Source organism: Electrophorus electricus, chromosome 12 (assembly GCF_041902795.1).
Source record: "Electrophorus electricus isolate QZ-2024a chromosome 12, ASM4190279v1, whole genome shotgun sequence".
Taxonomy (NCBI): Eukaryota; Metazoa; Chordata; class Actinopteri; order Gymnotiformes; family Gymnotidae; genus Electrophorus; species Electrophorus electricus.
In genome coordinates, this window is record NC_137508.1 from 20,052,501 (window position 1) to 20,071,433 (window position 18,933).

The 18,933-nt window shown below is 48.1% G+C and overlaps 1 protein-coding gene across 7 annotated transcripts in view; it reads left to right on the forward strand.

Annotated features, from left to right (window-relative positions):
- ggps1 (geranylgeranyl diphosphate synthase 1) overlaps positions 1–18,933 on the forward strand; it is a 38,648-nt gene that overhangs the window by 12,377 nt on the left and 7,338 nt on the right. For all 7 annotated transcript variants that reach the window (XM_035531847.2, XM_081724410.1, XM_035531849.2 and 4 more), the window contains one exon: positions 12,111–12,181. In XM_035531847.2, the coding sequence (XP_035387740.1) occupies positions 12,111–12,181 (71 nt within the window). Of the gene's footprint in view, positions 1–12,110; positions 12,182–18,933 lie in introns of those variants that run through there.

Here is an 18,933-nt window from a genome sequence, read left to right on the forward strand (position 1 = left end):
GGGTGTGTGTGTATGGGTGGGGATGGGTGTGTGTGTGTGTGTGTGTATGGGTGGGGATGGGTGTGTGTGTGTGTGTGTATGGGTGGGGATGGGTGTGTGTGTGTGTGTGTGTATGGGTGGGGATGGGTGTGTGTGTGTGTGTGTGTGTATGGGTGGGGATGGGTGTGTGTGTGTGTGTGTGTGTATGGGTGGGGATGGGTGTGTGTGTGTGTGTGTGTATGGGTGGGGATGGGTGTGTGTGTGTGTGTGTGTATGGGTGGGGATGGGTGTGTGTGTTGTGTGTGTATGGGTGGGGATGGGTGTGTGTGTGTGTGTGTGTATGGGTGGGGATGGGTGTGTGTGTGTGTGTGTGTATGGGTGGGGATGGGTGTGTGTGTGTGTGTGTGTGTATGGGTGGGGATGGGTGTGTGTGTGTGTGTGTGGTGGGGGAATGGGTGTGTGTGTGTGTATGTGTGGGGATGGGGATGGGTGTGTGTGTGTGTATGGGTGGGGATGGGTGTGTGTGTGTGTATGGGTGGGGGGGGGTGTGTGTGTGTATGGGTGGGGATGGGTGTGTGTGGTGTGTGTGTGTATGGGTGGGGATGGGTGGTGTGTGTGTGTGTATGGGTGGGGATGGGTGGGTGTGTGTGTGTGTGTATGGGTGGGGATGGGGGGTGTGTGTGTGTGTATGGGTGGGGATGGGTGGGTGTGTGTGTGTGTGTGTGTATGGGTGGGGATGGGTGGGGATGGGGTGTGTGTGTGTGTATGGGTGGGGATGGGTGTGTGTGTGTGTATGGGTGGGGATGGGTGTGTGTGTGTGTGTATGGGTGGGGATGGGTGTGTGTGTGTGTATGGGTGGGGATGGGTGTGTGTGTGTGTATGGGTGGGGATGGGTGTGTGTGTGTGTATGGGTGGGGGGGATGGGTGTGTGTGTGTGTGTGTGTGTGTATGGGTGGGGATGGGTGGGTGTGTGTGTGTGTGTATGGGTGGGGATGGGTGGGTGTGTGTGTGTGTGTATGGGTGGGGATGGGTGGGTGTGTGTGTGTGTGTATGGGTGGGGATGGGTGGTGTGTGTGTGTGTGTATGGGTGGGGATGGGTGTGTGTGTGTGTATGGGTGGGGATGGGTGTGTGTGTGTGTATGGGTGGGGATGGGTGTGTGTGTGTGTATGGGTGGGGATGGGTGTGTGTGTGTGTGTGTGTATGGGTGGGGATGGGTGTGTGTGTGTGTGTGTGTATGGGTGGGGATGGGTGGTGTGTGTGTGTGTGTGTGTATGGGTGGGGATGTGTGGGTGTGTGTGTGTGTGTATGGGTGGGGATGGGTGTGGTGTGTGTGTGTGTGTATGGGTGGGGATGGGTGGGTGTGTGTGTGTGTGTATGGGTGGGGATGGGTGTGTGTGTGTGTGTATGGGTGGGGATGGGTGGTGTGTGTGTGTGTATGGGTGGGATGGGTGGGTGTGTGTGTGTGTGTATGGGTGGGGATGGGTGGGTGTGTGTGTGTGTGTATGGGTGGGGATGGGTGGGTGTGTGTGTGTGTGTATGGGTGGGGATGGGTGGGTGTGTGTGTGTGTGTATGGGTGGGGATGGGTGGGTGTGTGTGTGTGTGTATGGGTGGGGATGGGTGGGTGTGTGTGTGTGTATGGGTGGGGATGGGGTGTGTGTGTATGGGTGGGGATGGGTGGGTGTGTGTGTGTGTGTATGGGTGGGGATGGGTGGGTGTGTGTGTGTGTGTATGGGTGGGGATGGGTGGGTGTGTGTGTGTGTGTATGGGTGGGGATGGGTGTGTGTGTGTGTGTGTGTATGGGTGGGGATGGGGTGTGTGTGTGTGTGTATGGGTGGGGATGGGTGGGTGTGTGTGTGTGTGTATGGGTGGGGATGGGTGGGTTGTGTGTGTGTGTGTATGGGTGGGGATGGGTGGGTGTGTGTGTGTGTGTATGGGTGGGGATGGGTGGGTGTGTGTGTGTGTGTATGGGTGGGGATGGGTGGGTGTGTGTGTGTGTGTATGGGTGGGGATGGGTGGGTGTGTGTGTGTGTGTATGGGTGGGGATGGGTGGGTGTGTGTGTGTGTGTATGGGTGGGGATGGGTGGGTGTGTGTGTGTGTGTATGGGTGGGGATGGGTGGGTGTGTGTGTGTGTGTATGGGTGGGGATGGGTGGGTGTGTGTGTGTGTGTATGGGTGGGGATGGGTGGGTGTGTGTGTGTGTGTATGGGTGGGATGGGTGGGTGTGTGTGTGTGTATGGGTGGGGATGGGTGGGTGTGTGTGTGTGTGTATGGGTGGGGATGGGTGGTGTGTGTGTGTGTATGGGTGGGGATGGGTGGGTGTGTGTGTGTGTATGGGTGGGGATGGGTGGGTGTGTGTGTGTGTATGGGTGGGGATGGGTGGGTGTGTGTGTGTGTATGGGTGGGGATGGGTGGGTGTGTGTGTGTGTATGGGTGGGGATGGGTGGGGTGTGTGTGTGTGTGTATGGGTGGGGATGGGTGGGTGTGTGTGTGTGTGTATGGGTGGGGATGGGTGGGTGTGTGTGTGTGTGATGGGTGGGGATGGGTGGGTGTTGTGTGTGTATGGGTGGGGATGGGTGGGTGTGTGTGTGTGTGTATGGGTGGGGATGGGTGGGTGTGTGTGTGTGTGTATGGGTGGGGATGGGTGGGTGTGTGTGTGTGTATGGGTGGGGATGGGTGTGTGTGTGTGTGTGTATGGGTGGGGATGGGTGTGTGTGGTGTGTGTATGGGTGGGGATGGGTGGGTGTGTGTGTGTGTATGGGTGGGGATGGGTGTGTGTGTGTGTGTATGGGTGGGGATGGGTGTGTGTGTGTGTGTGTATGGGTGGGGATGGGTGTGTGTGTGTGTGTGTATGGGTGGGGATGGGTGGTGTGTGGTGTGTGTATGGGTGGGGACTGGGTGTGTGTGTGTGTGACATTGGGTGGGGATGGGTGTGTGTGTGTGTGTATGGTAGATGGGTGTGTGTGTGTGTGTGTGTGTATGGGTGGGGATGGGTGTGTGTGTGTATGGTGGGGATGGGTGTGTGTGTGTGTGTGTGTGTGTGTGTATGGGTGGGGATGGTGGTGTGTGTGTGTGTGTATGGGTGGGGATGGGTGTGTGTGTGTGTATGGGTGATGGTGTGTGTGTGTGTGTGTATGGGTGGGGATGGGTGTGTGTGTGTGCATGGTGTGGGGATGGGTGTGTGTATGGTGGGGATGGGTGTGTGTGTGTATGGGTGGGGATGGGGTGTGTGTGGCATGGGTGGGGATGGGTGTGTGTGTGTATGTGGGTGGTATTTGGTGTGTGTATTATGGACGTGTGTGTGTATGGGTAGATGGGTGTGTGTGTATATGGGGATGGGTGTGTGTGTATGGGTGGATGGGTGTGTGTGTGTGTGTGTATGGGTGGGGATGGGTGTGTGTGTGTGTATGGTAGATGTATGTGTGTGTGTGTGTATGGGTGATGGTGTGTGTGTGTGTGTGTGTATGGGTGATGGGTGTGTATGTGTGTGTGTGTGTATGGGTGGGGATGGGTGTATGTGTGTGTGTGTATGGGTGGGGATGGGTGTGTGTGTGTGTGTGTGTATGGGTGATGGGTGTGTGTGTGTGTGTGTATGGGTGGGGGATGGGTGTGTGTGTGTGTGTGTGTGTGTATGGGTGGGATGGGTGTGTGTGTGTGTGTGTGTGTGTGTGTATGGGTGATGGGTGTGTGTGTGTGTGTGTGTATGGGTGGGGATGGGGTGTGTGTGTATGGGTGGGGATGGGTGTGTGTGTGTATGGGTGGGGATGGGTGTGTGTGTGTATGGGTGGGGATGTGTGTGTGTGTATGGGTGGGGATGGGTGTGTGTGTGTATGGGTGGGGATGGGTGTGTGTGTATATGTAGGATGGGTGTGTGTATGGTGGGGATATGTGTGTGTATGGGGTGGGGATGGGTGTGTGTGTGTGTGTGTTGTATGGGTGTGTGTGTGTGTGTGTGTATGGTGATGGGTGTGTGTGTGTGTGTGTGTGTATGGGTGGGGATGGTGTGTGTGTGTGTGTGTATGGGTGGGGATGGGTGTATGTGTGTGTGTGTATGGGTGGGGATGGGTGTGTGTGTATGTGTGTGTATGGGTGGATGGGTGTGTGTGTGTGTGTGTGTGTATGGGTGGGGATGGGTGTGTGTGTGTGTGTGTGTGTGTGTATGGGTGGGGATGTGTGTGTGTGTGTGTGTGTGTGTGTGTGTATGGGTGGGGATGGGTGTGTGTGTGTGTGTGTGTATGTGGTGGGATGGGTGTGTGTGTGTGTGTGTGTATGGGTGGGGATGGGTGTGTGTGTGTGTGTGTGTATGGGTGGACGGGTGTGTGTGTGTGTGTGTGTATGGGTGGGGATGGGTGTGTGTGTGTGTGTATGTGTATGGGTGGATGGGTGGGTGTGTGTGTGTGTGTGTATGGGTGGGATGGGTGTGGGTGTGTGTGTGTGTATGGGTGGGATGGGTGGGTGTGTGTGTGTATGGGTGGGATGGGTGGGTGTGTGTGTGTATGGGTGGGGATGGTATGTGTGTGTGTGTATGGGTGGGGATGGTGTATGTGTGTGTGTGTATGGGTGGGGATGGGTGTGTGTGTGTGTATGGGTGGGGATGGGTGGGTGTGTGTGTGTGCATGGGTGGGGATGTGTGTGTGTGTATGGGTGGGGATGTGGGTGTGTGTGTATGGGTGATGGGTGTGTGTGTGTGTGTGTATGGGTGGGACGGGTGTGTGTGTGTGTGTGTGTGGGTGATGGTGTGTGTGTGTGTATGGGTGGGGATGGATGGGTGTGTGTGTGTGTGTGTATGGGTAGATGGGTGTGTGTGTGTGTGTGTGTATGGGTGGGGATGGGTGTGTGTGTGTGTGTGTGTATGGGTGGGGGATGGGTGTATGTGTGTGTGTGTATGGGTGGGGATGGGTGTATGTGTGTGTATGGGTGGGGGATGGGTGTGTGTGTGTGTGTGTGTGTGTGGGGTGGGGATGGGTGTGTGTGTGTGTGTGTGTGTGTATGGGTGGGGATGGGTGTGTGTGTGTGTGTGTGTGTGTGTGTATGTGTGATGTATATGTGTGTGTGTGTGTGTGTGCATGGGTGATGGGTGTGTGTGTGTGTGTGTGTGTGTGTGTGTGTGTATGGGTGGGGATGGGTGTGTGTGTGTGTGTGTATGGGTGGGGATGGGTGTGTGTGTGTGTGTGTGTATGTGGGATGGGTGTGTGTGTGTGTGTGTGTGTATGGGTGGGGATGGCAGTGTGTGTGCATGGTGGGATGGTGGGTGTGTGTGTGTGTGTATGGGTGGGGGATGGGTGGGTGTGTGTGTGTGTGTATGGGTGGGGATGGGTGGGTGTGTGTGTGTGTGTATGGGTGGGGATGGGTGGGTGTGTGTGTGTGTGTATATGGTATTTGGGTGTGTGTGTGTGTGTATGGGTGGGGATGGGTATGTGTGTGTGTGTATGGTGATATGTGTGTGTGTGTATGGGTGGGGATGGGTGTGTGTGTGTGTGTGTATGGGGATGTGTGTGTGTGTGTGTATGGGTGGGGATGTGGGGGTGTGTATGGTGTATGGGTGTGTGTGTGTGTGTGTGTGTGTATGGGTGGGGATGGGTGTGTGTGTGTGTGTGTGTGTATATGGTGGATGGTGTGTGTGTGTGTATGGGTGGGGATGGGGTGTGTGTGTGTGTGTGTGTGGGTGGAGGGTGTGTGTGTGTAGTGATGGATGTATGTGTGTGTGTGGGTGGGGATGGGTGTGTGTGTGTGTGTATGGTGATGGGTGTGTGTGTGTGTATGGGTGGGGATGGGTGTCTGTGTGTGTGTGTATGGTGTATGTGTGTGTGCATGGGTGGGGATGTGTGTGTGTGTATGTGTGGGGATGGGTGTGTGTGTGTGTGTATGGGGTGGGGATGGGTGTGTGTGTGTGTGTGTATGGGTGGGGATGTGTGTGTGTGTGTGTATGGGTGGGGATGTGGGTGTGTATGGGTGGGGATGGGTGTATGGGGTGGGGATGTGGGTGTGTGTATGGGTGGGGATGGGTGTGTGTGTGTGTGTGTGTGTGTGTGTATGGGTGGGGATGTGTGTGTGTGTGTGTGTGTATGGGTGGGGATGTGGTGTGGGTGTGTGTGTGTGTGTGGGATGTGTGTGTGTGTGTATGTGGTGGGGATGGATGGGTGTGTGTGTGTGTGTATGGGTGGGGATGGGTGTGTGTGTGTGTGTGTATGGGTGGGGATGGGGTGTGTGTGTGTGTGTATGGGTGGGGATGGGTGTGTGTGTGTGTGTGTATGGGTGGGGATGGGTGTGTGTGTGGTGTGTATGGGTGGGGATGGGTGTGTGTGTGTGTATGGGTGGGGATGGGTGTGTGTGTGTGTGTATGGGTGGGGATGGGTGTGTGTGTGTATGGGTGGGGATGGGTGTGTGTGTGTGTGTATGGGTGGGGATGGGTGTGTGTGTGTGTGTGTGTATGGGTGGGGATGGGTGTGTGTGTGTGTGTGTGTATGGGTGGGGATGGGTGTATGTGTGTGTGTGTATGGGTGGGGATGGGTGTGTGTGTGTGTGTGTATGGGTGGGGATGGGTGTGTGTGTGTGTGTGTGTGTGTGTATGGGTGGGGATGGGTGTGTGTGTGTGTGTGTGTGTGTGTATGGGTGGGGATGGGTGTGTGTGTGTGTGTGTGTATGGGTGGGGATGGGTGTGTGTGTGTGTGTGTGTATGGGTGGGGATGGGTGTGTGTGTGTGTGTGTGTGTATGGGTGGGGATGGGTGTGTGTGTGTGTGTGTGTGTGTGTGTGTGTATGGGTGGGGATGTGGGTGTGTGTGTATGGGTGGGGATGGGTGTGTGTGTGTGTGTGTGTGTGTATGGGTGGGGATGGGTGTGTGTGGTGTGTGTATGGGTGGGGATGGGTGTGTGTGTGTGTGTGTATGGGTGGGATGGGTGTGTGTGTGTGTGTGTGTGGGGTGGGATGGGTGTGTGTGTGTGTGTATGGGTGGGGATGGATGGGTGTGTGTGTGTGTGTATGGGTGGGGATGGGTGTGTGTGTGTGTGTGTGTATGGGTGGGGATGGGTGTGTGTGTGTGTGTGTATGGGTGGGGATGGGTGTGTGTGTGTGTGTGTATGGGTGGGGATGTGTGTGTGTGTGTGTATGGGTGGGGATGTGTGTGTGTGTGTATGGGTGGGGATGTGTGTGTGTGTGTGTGTGTGGGTGGGGATGGGTGTGTGTGTGTGTGTGGGTGGGGATGGGTGTGTGTGTGTGTGTATGGGTGGGGATGGGTGTGTGTGTGTGTGTGTGTATGGGTGGGGATGGGTGTGTGTGTGTGTGTATGGGTGGGGATGGGTGTGTGTGTGTGTGTGTGTATGGGTGGGGATGGGTGTGTGTGTGTGTGTGTGTGTGTATGGGTGGGGATGGGTGGGTGTGTGTGTGTGTGTGTGTATGGGTGGGGATGGGTGTGTGTGTGTGTGTATGGGTGGGGATGGGTGTGTGTGTGTGTGTGTGTGTATGGGTGGGATGGGTGTGTGTGTGTGTGTGTGTGTGTATGGGTGGGGATGGGTGTGTGTGTGTGTGTGTGTATGGGTGGGGGATGGGTGGGTGTGTGTGTGTGTGTATGGGTGGGGATGGGTGGGTGTGTGTGTGTGTGTATGGGTGGGGATGGGTGGGTGTGTGTGTGTGTGTATGGGTGGGGATGGGTGGGTGTGTGTGTGTGTGTATGGGTGGGGATGGGTGTGTGGGTGTGTGTGTGTGTGTATGGGTGGGGATGGGTGTGTGTGTGTGTGTGTGTGTGTGTATGGGTGGGGATGGGTGTGTGTGTGTGTGTGTGTGTATGGGTGGGGATGGGTGTGTGTGTGTGTGTGTATGGGTGGGGATGGGTGTGTGTGTGTGGGTGGGGATGGGTGTGTGTGTGTGTGTGGGTGGGGATGGGTGTGTGGGTGTGTGTGTGGGTGGGGATGGGTGTGTGGGTGTGTGTGTGGGTGGGGATGGGTGTGTGGGTGTGTGTGTGGGTGGGGATGGGTGTGTGGGTGTGGGTGGGGATGGGTGTGTGTGTGTGTGTGTGTATGGGTGGGGATGGGTGTGTGTGTGTGTGTGTGTATGGGTGTGTGTGTGTGGGTGGGGATGGGTGTGTGTGTATGGGTGGGGATGGGTGTGTGTGTGTGTGTGTATGGGTGGGGATGGGTGTGTGTGTGTGTATGGGTGGGGATGGGTGTGTGTGTGTGTATGGGTGGGGATGGGTGTGTGTGTGTGTATGGGTGGGGATGGGTGTGTGTATGGGTGGGGATGGGTGTGTGTGTGGGTGGGGATGGGTGTGTGTGTGGGTGGGGATGGGTGTGTGTGTGGGTGGGGGATGTGTGTGTGTATGGGTGTGTGTGTATGGGTGGGGATGGTGTGTGTGTGTATGGGTGTTGGGGTGTGTGTGGGTGGGTGACGGTGGGTGGGTGTGTGTGGGTGGGTGGGGGTGGGTGTGGTGGGTGTCTGGGTGTGGGGGTGTGGGGATGGGTGTGTGTGTATGGGTGGGGATGGGTGAGTGTATGGGTGGGATGGGTGTGTGTGTGTATGGGTGGGGATGGGTGTGTGTGTGTATGGGTGGGGATGGGTGTGTGTGTGTGTATGGGTGGGGATGGGTGTGTGTGTGGGTGGGGATGGGTGTGTGTGTGTGGGTGGGGATGGGTGTGTGTGTGTGGGGTGGGGATGGGTGTGTGTGTGTGGGTGGGGATGGGTGTGTGTGTGTGGGTGGGGATGGGTGTGTGTGTGGGTGGGGATGGGTGTGGGGATGGGTGTGAGTATGGGTGGGGATGTGTGTGTGTATGGGTGGGGATGGGTGTGTGTGTGTGTGTGTATGGGTGTTGGGGTGTGTGTGGGTGGGTGACGGTGGGTGGGGGTGGGTGTGTGGTGTATGGGTGTGGGGGTGTGGGGCTGGGTGTGTGTGTATGGGTGGGGATGGGTGTGTGTGTGTGTATGGGTGGGGATGGGTGTGTGTGTGTGTATGGGTGGGGATGGGTGTGTGTGTGTGTATGGGTGGGGATGGGTGTGGGTGTGTGTGTGGGTGGGGATGGTGTGGGTGTGTGTGGGTGTGTGTATGGGTGGGGGATGGGTGTGGGTGTGTGTATGGGTGGGGTGGGTGTGGGTGTGTGTATGGGTGGGGATGTGTGTGGGTGTGTGTGTGTATGGGTGGGGATGGGTGTGTGTGTGTGTATGGGTGGGGGTGGGTGTGGGTGGGGATGGGTGTGTGTGTGTGGGTGGGGATGGGTGTGGGTGTATGTGGGGGTGGGGGTGTGTGTGTATGTGGGGGTGGGTGTGGGGATGGGTGGGTGGGTGGGGGTGGGTGTGGGGATGGGTGGGTGTGTGTATGGATGGGGGTGGGGGTGTGTGTGTATGTGGGGGTGTGTGTGTGTATGGGTGTTGGGGTGTGTGTGGGTGGGTGACGGTGGGTGGGTGTGTGTGGGTGGGTGGGGGTGGGTGTGTGTGTATGGGTGGGGATGGGTGTGTGTGGGTGTATGGGTGGGGGTGTGTGTGTGTGTGTGTATGGGTGGGGATGGGTGTGTGTGTGTGTATGGGTGGGGATGGGTGTGGGTGTGTGTGTGGGTGGGGATCGGTGTGGGTGTGTGTGGGTGTGTGTATGGGTGGGGATGGGTGTGGGTGTGTGTATGGGTGGGGGTGGGTGTGTGTGTGTGTGGGGTGGGTGGGTGGGGGTGGGTGTGGGGATGGGTGGGTGTGTGTATGGATGGGGGTGGGGGTGTGTGTGTATGTGGGGTGTGTGTGTGTATGGGTGGGGGTGGGAGTGGGTGGGGATGGGTGTGTGTGTGTGGGTGGGGATGGGTGTGGGTGTATGTGGGGGTGGGGGTGTGTGTGTATGTGGGGGTGGGTGTGGGGATGGGTGGGTGGGGTGGGGGTGGGTGGTGGGGATGGGTGGGTGTGTGTATGGATGGGGGTGGGGTGTGTGTGTATGTGGGGGTGTGTGTGTGTATGGGTGTTGGGGTGTGTGTGGGTGGGTGACGGTGGGTGGGTGTGTGTGGGTGGGTGGGGGTGGGTGTGTGTGTAGGGTGGGGATGGGTGTGTGTGGGTGTATGGGTGGGGGTGTGTGTGTGTGTGTATGGGTGGGGATGGGTGTGTGTGTGAGTATGGGTGGGGATGGTGTGGGTGTGTGTGTGGGTGGGGATCGGTGTGGGTGTGTGTGGGTGTGTTATGGGTGGGGCTGGGTGTGGGTGTGTGTTGGTGGGGGTGGGTGTGTGTGTGTGGGGGTGGGTGGGTGGGGGTGGGTGTGGGGCTGGGTGGGTGTGTGTATGGATGGGGGTGGGGGTGTGTGTGTATGTGGGGGTGTGTGTGTGTATGGGTGTTGGGGTGTGTGGGTGGGTGACGGTGGGTGGGTGTGTGTGGGTGGGTGGGGGTGGGTGTGTGGGTGTATGGGTGTGGGGGTGTGGGGATGGGTGTGTGTGTATGGGTGGGGATGGGTGTGTGTGGGTGTATGGGTGGGGGTGTGTGTGTGTGTGTATGGGTGGGGATGGGTGTGTGTGTGTGTATGGGTGGGGATGGGTGTGGGTGTGTGTGTGGGTGGGGATCGGTGTGGGTGTGTGTGGGTGTGTGTATGGGTGGGGATGGGTGTGGGTGTGTGTATGGGTGGGGATGGGTGTGGGTGTGTGTATGGGTGGGGATGTGTGTGGGTGTGTGTGTGTATGGGTGGGGATGGGTGTGTGTGTGTATGGGTGGGGATGGGTGTGTGTGTGTGTATGGGTGGGGATGGGTGTGGGTGTGTGTATGAGAACATGGATAAATGTAGCTCATTTATTCCCCCCCACAAGTTCTTGACTATTGGCATCCCTGTATAGCTGTTGCATATGGAAATGCTGTGGTTCCATAGTTTACAGTGAGGGGTGTGGAAGGGGGGTTAGGAATAGTTTATAGTTGAAGGATAGTACAGTGGTAAAATCAAATTATACCTTCCAAAAGTTCTTGTAAATTAGAATATTCATTTTGCAGGAAACTCTTAAGCTATCAGTTGTTTGTTTTATATTTTATATTTTCTGGTAAATTTGGAGGCCAAGTAAACACCTTGAACAATTAATCTTTCTATTTATTTATTTATTTATTTATTTCCACGTCGTGGGGCAAATTAACCTTCTGAAAGAGGCAACAGCCATTATGGAATACATTTGCCATTAATGGGGTGTACTTGGTCTGCTACAAAGTTTAGTTAGGTGGTATGTTTCAAAGTACCAGCCACATGAATGTCCAAGGTTTCCCAGCAGTACATTGTCCAGCGCATCACACTGCCTCGACCAGCTAGTATTGTTCCCATAGCACAGTCTCTTCCTAATCTCTATTATTAGCTGTGTCATGCTGCCTCTGGCTTTTGTGTTCCTCAATGTTTTGAAAAGTGTACAGAATACATCAATTCGCATTGTTCTTTTTTTTTTTTTCTTTTTTTTTATTACTGTTAAAGTCAGATAACTGTTTGAAACATTGACCTTGGTACTTTTGACATGATGCAACCTAAATGTTCTTGCTTTGTTGATGGTACATTTTAAATATTTTCAGTATAACCACTAAGTGGGAAATCTATCATTCTCAACCCTTGGCTGGGTGCATAAAGGGCAGAAGAGATAGCAGATGTCTCCTGATGTCTTTCTCAAACCTGTATGCATTATTTAATGTTTAGTATTAACCTGGCTTTTGTAGCAGTTTTTGCTGCAGAAATCAGCCCTGCCTTGAAAAGGTAGAGGTAAACTGTTCTTGCCAACTGTATTGGTACTGATTTGTTTGTGTTAGACTTTTGAGGTCCTAAGTCCCCTTTGTGACTATGCGCAGAAACTCTCCATGTAGTGAGAAGACTGGGTTCACCGGGTTGTCCTTAACCGAGGCCTGTAAATTATAGTAAGAGGGAGACAAAAGTGAGAAGTCTGTAATGCATGCACACAGGGAATATAGACGTACGTGTCAGGAGAATGGGAGTGGGGGGGCGTGCACCTTAGCTATCCACCTGCTGCTTGAAGTGGAGGGTTGAATAGTGTGCTAAAAAACAACTGAAAAGAAAAGCCGAGCAAAGGGAGAGATCAGAGCCATTTGGCATAAAAGCTACATTGACCAGCTAACAGGGATCTTTTGTAATGAGTTGTAAAACAGAAATGTGTATATCATGGTCATGAATGTGTGTTCTTTTTCTCTATTTCAAAATCTACAGGAAAACAAATCAGATCTAAACTGTCCCAAGCGTTCAACCACTGGCTCAACGTACCTGAGGAGAAACTTCAGGTAAGGACGAGCCTATTGTAACGATGATAATAGAAGTAATAATTCAAATGAGTTATGTGATGATGTAAATCATTTGAGAAACACATTGGACAAACACCTACTTTTTCACAGCATGTTGGTTTTGATCATAAATTAATTCCCTTTCTGAGTTTGGTTTGAAGTTTAACCATTTCAGAGCGTAAGAGTTGTTAGGATACCACATTTTGGTATGGATGCTCTTCTACCAATGGGGTTTAGTAATTTTATGTTTGGATTTATGAATTTTGTTCATTTTTATTATTATTCAGATTGAAGACAAATGTTCCACTTAAAATTCTCAATCCATCTCCCATTTTTGTGTTGAAGACAAAGACAAAAATGCTGTTATTCTTCTATTACTCTCACTTTTCATATGTGAATTTGATGTTTCTCTTTCATGTGGTTAATTCATGTAATTGTCTTCATGAGCAGATTATTTGGTTCCTGTAACAATAATAATTAAAAATTTGTTTCAGAAAATGTAACTTCATAACATTTTACTATCATGCTGATTTGTAATATGGTGTTGCAGTACTGCATCAACACCAGTAAAATTGAAAGCATTAAAACAATACATTAGCTGACATGCACGTTGGTCATTGGTGCTTGTATTTACTCTCTAATGAAACAGTTCTGACTGCAACAGATTTTAGAGATAGATGATTTCATACTAAAGTTTAACCTAGTTTGGCCATTATTTCCTAACTAAAATGTGCAGTGTTTCACAAAGGATTCCTCCCTCTTGTTTATTATTATTATTATTATTAATAATAATAATAATAATAATAATAATAATAATGTAAGCCTAATTGAGCACAACAAATATAACATTTGCCAGAAAAAATTCCAGAGACTCAAATAAGTAAATCTTGGAATTATTTAAATGGAAAGCTCATCCTGCTCAAACCGCATGGAGATTATAATAAATCAAATAGGAATTGGGAGCAGTAGGTAGTATTTTGGGCATTTCATTTGAAATGGGGCAGAGCTTGATGGAGAAAGGAAAATGTTAACTGTGCACTGTATGAGGGCCCCCACACTGGCATTAGGAACCACTTGGTTTGTCCATACTGATTTACTGGTCCACTGCAAACCCTATTGTCCCTTGTATGTCTGTTTCTCACTTTCCTCATCATCCTTTGATTCCCTCATACCCCCACCTTCTGTCTATTCGACTTACATTTCAGAGTGAAAAATCAATGCAAATAGACTTTGGGCCATATCATGGGCCATTTGCAGACATCTGCCCTTCACAATTGAGTTGGAGGTTTCATTGGGAAGTGTAGGATTACTCAAGAGAGGGTAACACACAAATCTGGAATGGCCAGAGAGCTTTGATTCATGCAGCATGATGTAATGATTTATCAATCATATAAGAGTTTCATTTTGGACAATCTGAATTTGCATTTTGGATTCTATAATTGGTTACCTTTAGATGAATTTGCTTGCTCTGCAAAATCCAAGATAATGGTTTTAAACACTTGAACATTATTATTAGCTCTCGTAAAAGTCCATAACAGTAGTGCATTTTGCAAAACTTCTGTACAAGAAAGTTCAGTACACCTGTTTATTGTGATAAAAGGAATTTGATAAATGTCTTATGTTATGAACAGTTGTCTTATCACTAGAGATGGCACCAATCCAATACCACATATCAGGAAAAAAAATGCTGGTTGAATATCAGTGAAGAAATGTTTAAGGAAACAGATCCAACACCATCACAGTTCCAGCCTGAAAACAGCATAGCATTGCTTTGCAGCAGGGAACCACATGTAATAACAGCCAGGTTAGTTTGAGCAGGTCACATTTTAACAGCTGGGTACAGTTTATAACACCGCTGAGCACCCTTTATACACAAAGTTTAGCTGTAGCATTTTCTTTCCATTAATGATTTAAAAACTGTTATGTTCAAATATAGATATTTATGCATTTTATCATTTTGATGACCCACTGTGGAGAACCGGCTAACTGCCTTCTTGTGTGAGCCTTTAAACGAGACAAAATAGCTTATTAGCACTGTTCACTGCCATGGATCTGTGACCAACTAATTTGTTTATGAATCCATTCTTTAAAAACAAACAAACATTGACATTTCCAGTTTGGCAATGAAATATAGGAAATTCTAGGTCAGTGAAAGGAGAAGGAGCAGCAGAAACCTGGCAGGAACTGAACTGGAGAGTTGAAAGAGTAAACGAACAAGTAAAGCACTCTGCTTATCTAAATTCAAGAAACTAATTGCTCTGAGGCTTTAGTATATTCAAACTGTATGCGAAAATGGATGGGGAAGAATGCTGTTTGCTGTTAGCCTGCTGACTTTTAAGGTGGAGTTTTACATTTTGTATAAGAAGCTACAAAATAAGCTTCCTCGAAATCCATCCATATATATATTTGTTAGAAAGAGTATCCATCTTGTAAATGTTATCAGATTAAATTTCTGTTGGTTTTAAGCAGAGGTCAAGTGAAGTGACTTGTAGTACGGGTAGCCCCTCTGTCTGCCCATTTAATGCCTGGTGTGCATTTGATGTGTAGCGGGTTGAACAATTTTAAGGATATTATTGAATTACAGCTGCATTCAGTAATGAGCAAAACATGCAAACACAATAGTGTAATTCCAGGAGTGAGTGAGGCAGCCATAATTAGCAAATACTGTGTGTGTGCGTATCTGTGCGTGCCTGTGCGCACACTCAAAGTAATGACCAAGGCAATAAATATCATCTCACTAAGAGGGACACTGACTCTTAGGCAATGGAAGGAAAAAATAGTCTTGTAAACAAAGTGGTGTGGTGGTTGTTTTTGTTTTTGTTTTTTTTTTATAAATATCGTTGTTTGTTATATCCATTTTATATCCAAAAATAACATGTATATCACATCATACACAACTGAACCACAGCTCCAAGATGGTCTTTAATGATAGATAAAATAAAAAAAAAGAATTCTACAGCATTACTTGTGCCCATGGCTCCTTAAAAGGTAGTAATTTGTCTGAAATTACATTTTATAAATTTAAAGCATTAATAAGTTTTGAATTGTCTTAATTTTGGAATTGTGTGGTCTTACATTCTGTAGTTCAGACATGTCTTTGCTATTGGCCCATTCCAACTTTGGAAGTGTAATTCCTATGACTAAGACGGTTGTATCTCAGCCACCCAATCACTGATTGTAAATCTGAAAACTGCCTAGTGAAGATGACGAGCTACATTGTTTTACTGTTTAAGAGATTTGTGGCCAAGTTTGTTTTTATATTTAGCTATGTCTGAGAAAAGAAATTCTCCCTTGCTTTGCTGTGACCAGAGAAGACGCATAGGAAACAATCATTTGTCAAGCTTTTATGTCAGAGGACATTGTCAGAGGAGAAATTCACTCAATCAACTTAGGTAGCAGTATATGGCCATAATTTATTACATTTCTACTTTGGAAACCTGGCATTGCTGAGAGAAATTTTAAATATATTGTCATCGCCAACATTTTTGCACAGCTGACATGCGTTTAGTCTGTCACACACTGGTTAGCTAGCTACTCTTATGAATAATTTGTGTCCATCTAGAGGAGGAAAAATCTGGATTTATTTATTTATTTTTTTAAATCATATTTTTTGCTGTTCAATCTTGTTAGCATATACACTGAAAAATGGCATTAGCAAGCTTGTTATCTAACTAATGTTATCAAAACCTATCCCATGTTTGACAGGAAATTCTTGTCATGGTGTTTTTAATCTGAAGTTATCAATCTACATATTTCACTCAAGTTATATTTGTGTAACTAGCTACGTATTTTGTGAATATGGCTTGAAATCCTCTCAAAGCTAGAGCTAACAAGCTGATTTTATTTCTCTAGCTAGCTATGTTTTAACATTACAGTGAAGTAACAGAGCTCAGCAGCTGGCTATCTATCACTAGCAAGCATCCATAAGAAAGGATAGGGTACACGAGATTTATGGCTGGCTAGCTAGATAACTTGTTTTTGTTCCTCTCTGTATTCACTGCTATTGATATCATTTTTCTGCCTAATTTTGTTAGCTATATTTTTTTTTTTTGGTCAGATTTAGTCAGTTTGCACACTTGGTTTATTCTGTGATCTTATGCCTATCTTCAAAATGATGAGCTTTCAACATTAACCTGAAAGTATCTGCTCCTCAATGTTTACAATATAATGTTTATATAGGACTTATTCAAAATGACTGTGCATTCTCGCATGTTTTGCGCATTCTTACTGCAAATTTGGTCTTCAGTTCCATTTGAAGTCTCATTTAAATCTTATTAAATCTGACTTGAAGATATCTCCAGACACCCTGTTATAATCCCAATTGGGAAATATAATTAGTTAGCTGTCTCCCAAGATAACCAATTAGATATCCAGCCCTGATAAGGGCAATAACTTATTTGTTAGTCATTGTTGACATATAAAAGTAACAAAGTCTCATGCTCAGTTGTATTTGATGAGGGAATGAGTGAAATCTGCAGTAGTTTACTTTGGCATGTCTTCTGAATGATAATATGTTAGAATTAACTCTTTAATGTTTGTAATGTAGAAAAGGGGTGACTGGTGTTAGATAGCAACTTGTAATTTAATTTTAATGATAAATATAGCTTGCTACAGAAAAATTGGCTACTTCTAAAAGCCGTTTTTGGAGGGTGATGTCAAGTCAGTTGCCAGATTAGTTTAAACTAATAATTCTAGATTTATCTCAATAAAAGCATTTTAGGAGCTAGCTTGAATTAATTTGACACTTAATTTAACCCAATTGCTGTTGCACCTGTTATGTATGGTCAAAGTCTTTTTTTTTTTCCCCTCCATATAATTCATATAATAACTCATATAATTGAAGCCATAGAACACCTAAAGAGTCACCCCCCCCTCCCCCCACAATAACCTGTGGCTAGGACTCTCAGTAGAAAGAAAACATTGTATTGTGTTTGTATTAAAAAGTGACTAATAGCTTCAGGGTGAGCATAAAGCCAAAAGAGCAAGCACGAGGTTGGTGTGGAGATTAACATGCTATACAGGGGAAAAAAATCTTAGAAATAACAGATATATTTTAAAAAATTTATTTTTTATTTATTTATTTTTTAAAAATTGCACCACCCCTTCACTGCACAGATTTTATTGTCTGTGCAAAAGGGCCTACTTACCTCAGTAAATAAACGGCACGTTATGTGAGCCGTCTTTATTGATTATTGATTAGTGTTACACTACAAACATAAAGGAAGATTGTGTTTACTGTTTATGATGCATATAAAGAACATTCATATTTGTTTAACTAACATTGTACTAGCAGAGTTGCAATCAGAGCATAGGATCCTGCCATATGGTTGAGTTACTAACACACACACACACACACTGTAATGCATGAATGGTAACAGCCAGTAATAACCATCCAAGGTGTATATGATGGTATACTGAAGCTTGCATTTTAGCCCAATAAAATTAAACCTTTGAGATATGGTGTATGGATTCCTTTCTTTATCATTTATCTCTTCATCATCTACCTCTTAAGTCTTCCCAGTGATCTACCTAAATGTTACCTGGGTTAGGGAAGAGAAATTGGAATCTGTTCATGATTTTCATGAGCTTGGGTGAAAATCTGGTTGATTGCTATCTTCCTGCTTTTGATTTGCAGCAACATTTAAAGGCAAGCAGCTAATATGCTGCTTAAAAACCTCCTCCACTAATTGGGTCATTTTTAAGATCGTTAGTTAGTTAGTTAGTTTGTTTGTTTGTTTGTTGCCTTCTAACTATTGTAAGTGCTGGGATCAGTGCTGTTTGAGACCTTTGGTCTTGAGGTGTTTTCTTAAGACTTCTCTCTCACTTCTCACAGACTTGTGACTTAGGAGTCTCACTGACTCAGAGTTCTGTGGTGGCATTGACTAAGATTTGGGAGGACCACTAACCCAAATTGAGCATGGCAATAAATGGTGTATAGACTGACTATATACTTACAAGGTGTTAATAGGAAATAAATATTTAAAATGTAATAAATATCTGTTAAATTATTTGGCAAGTATAGTGCTGAATCAGGCCAGTCATTTCCCTTTTAAGTACATCACCATACACTGCAGAATTATTTTGGACTCGGTTCTTTTTCATGCTCCATGTTGCTGTGTTTGGTTTGTATTGCTTGTCTCACTTTACTGTCCCATAAGGGGAAATTCCTCTTGCTTGACTTCTAGGTGCCTATAACAGTTGGTCGGTATTAAAGATGGGTACTAGCAATGATTTGTTGATTTGATTGTTTTTAATCGCAAAGTCCAAATTTGATTTGAGCAACACCTGCAAAAAGTGGGGACTTCTAGAAGTAGCAAAAATCAACGTGGTGCAATGCACTCACTAGATAAATCTGGCTAGTAGAGGGGTCTTGTTAACTTGGCAGATGGATGACTGCGGACAAGCAAAAAAACGCTGAACAGCAGTAAGAATTTGAAGGTCGTCTAATGACGAAGGCTTGAGGGTGCTGAAGTAGGTGAAAGCCAGCATTTCCACATGGTGACACAAGGTGTGATGGATAGCTTAAATAGTTAATTCATTCGGCTGTGGTAGAAGAGACTCTGAACATCCATTCCATGGTGACCCACGAGAGGAGGGTGTTCCAGTTGTATTCATTTGCTTTTGGAAATGGTACAATGCGAGAACATGGGAGAGTGAGTGAGCTAGTCAATGTAGGTTGCACTTAAGAGATTAGTAGCTATATAAACTCATAGTAATAGTATTTGATATTTAATAGCACTGCACTAAATGCA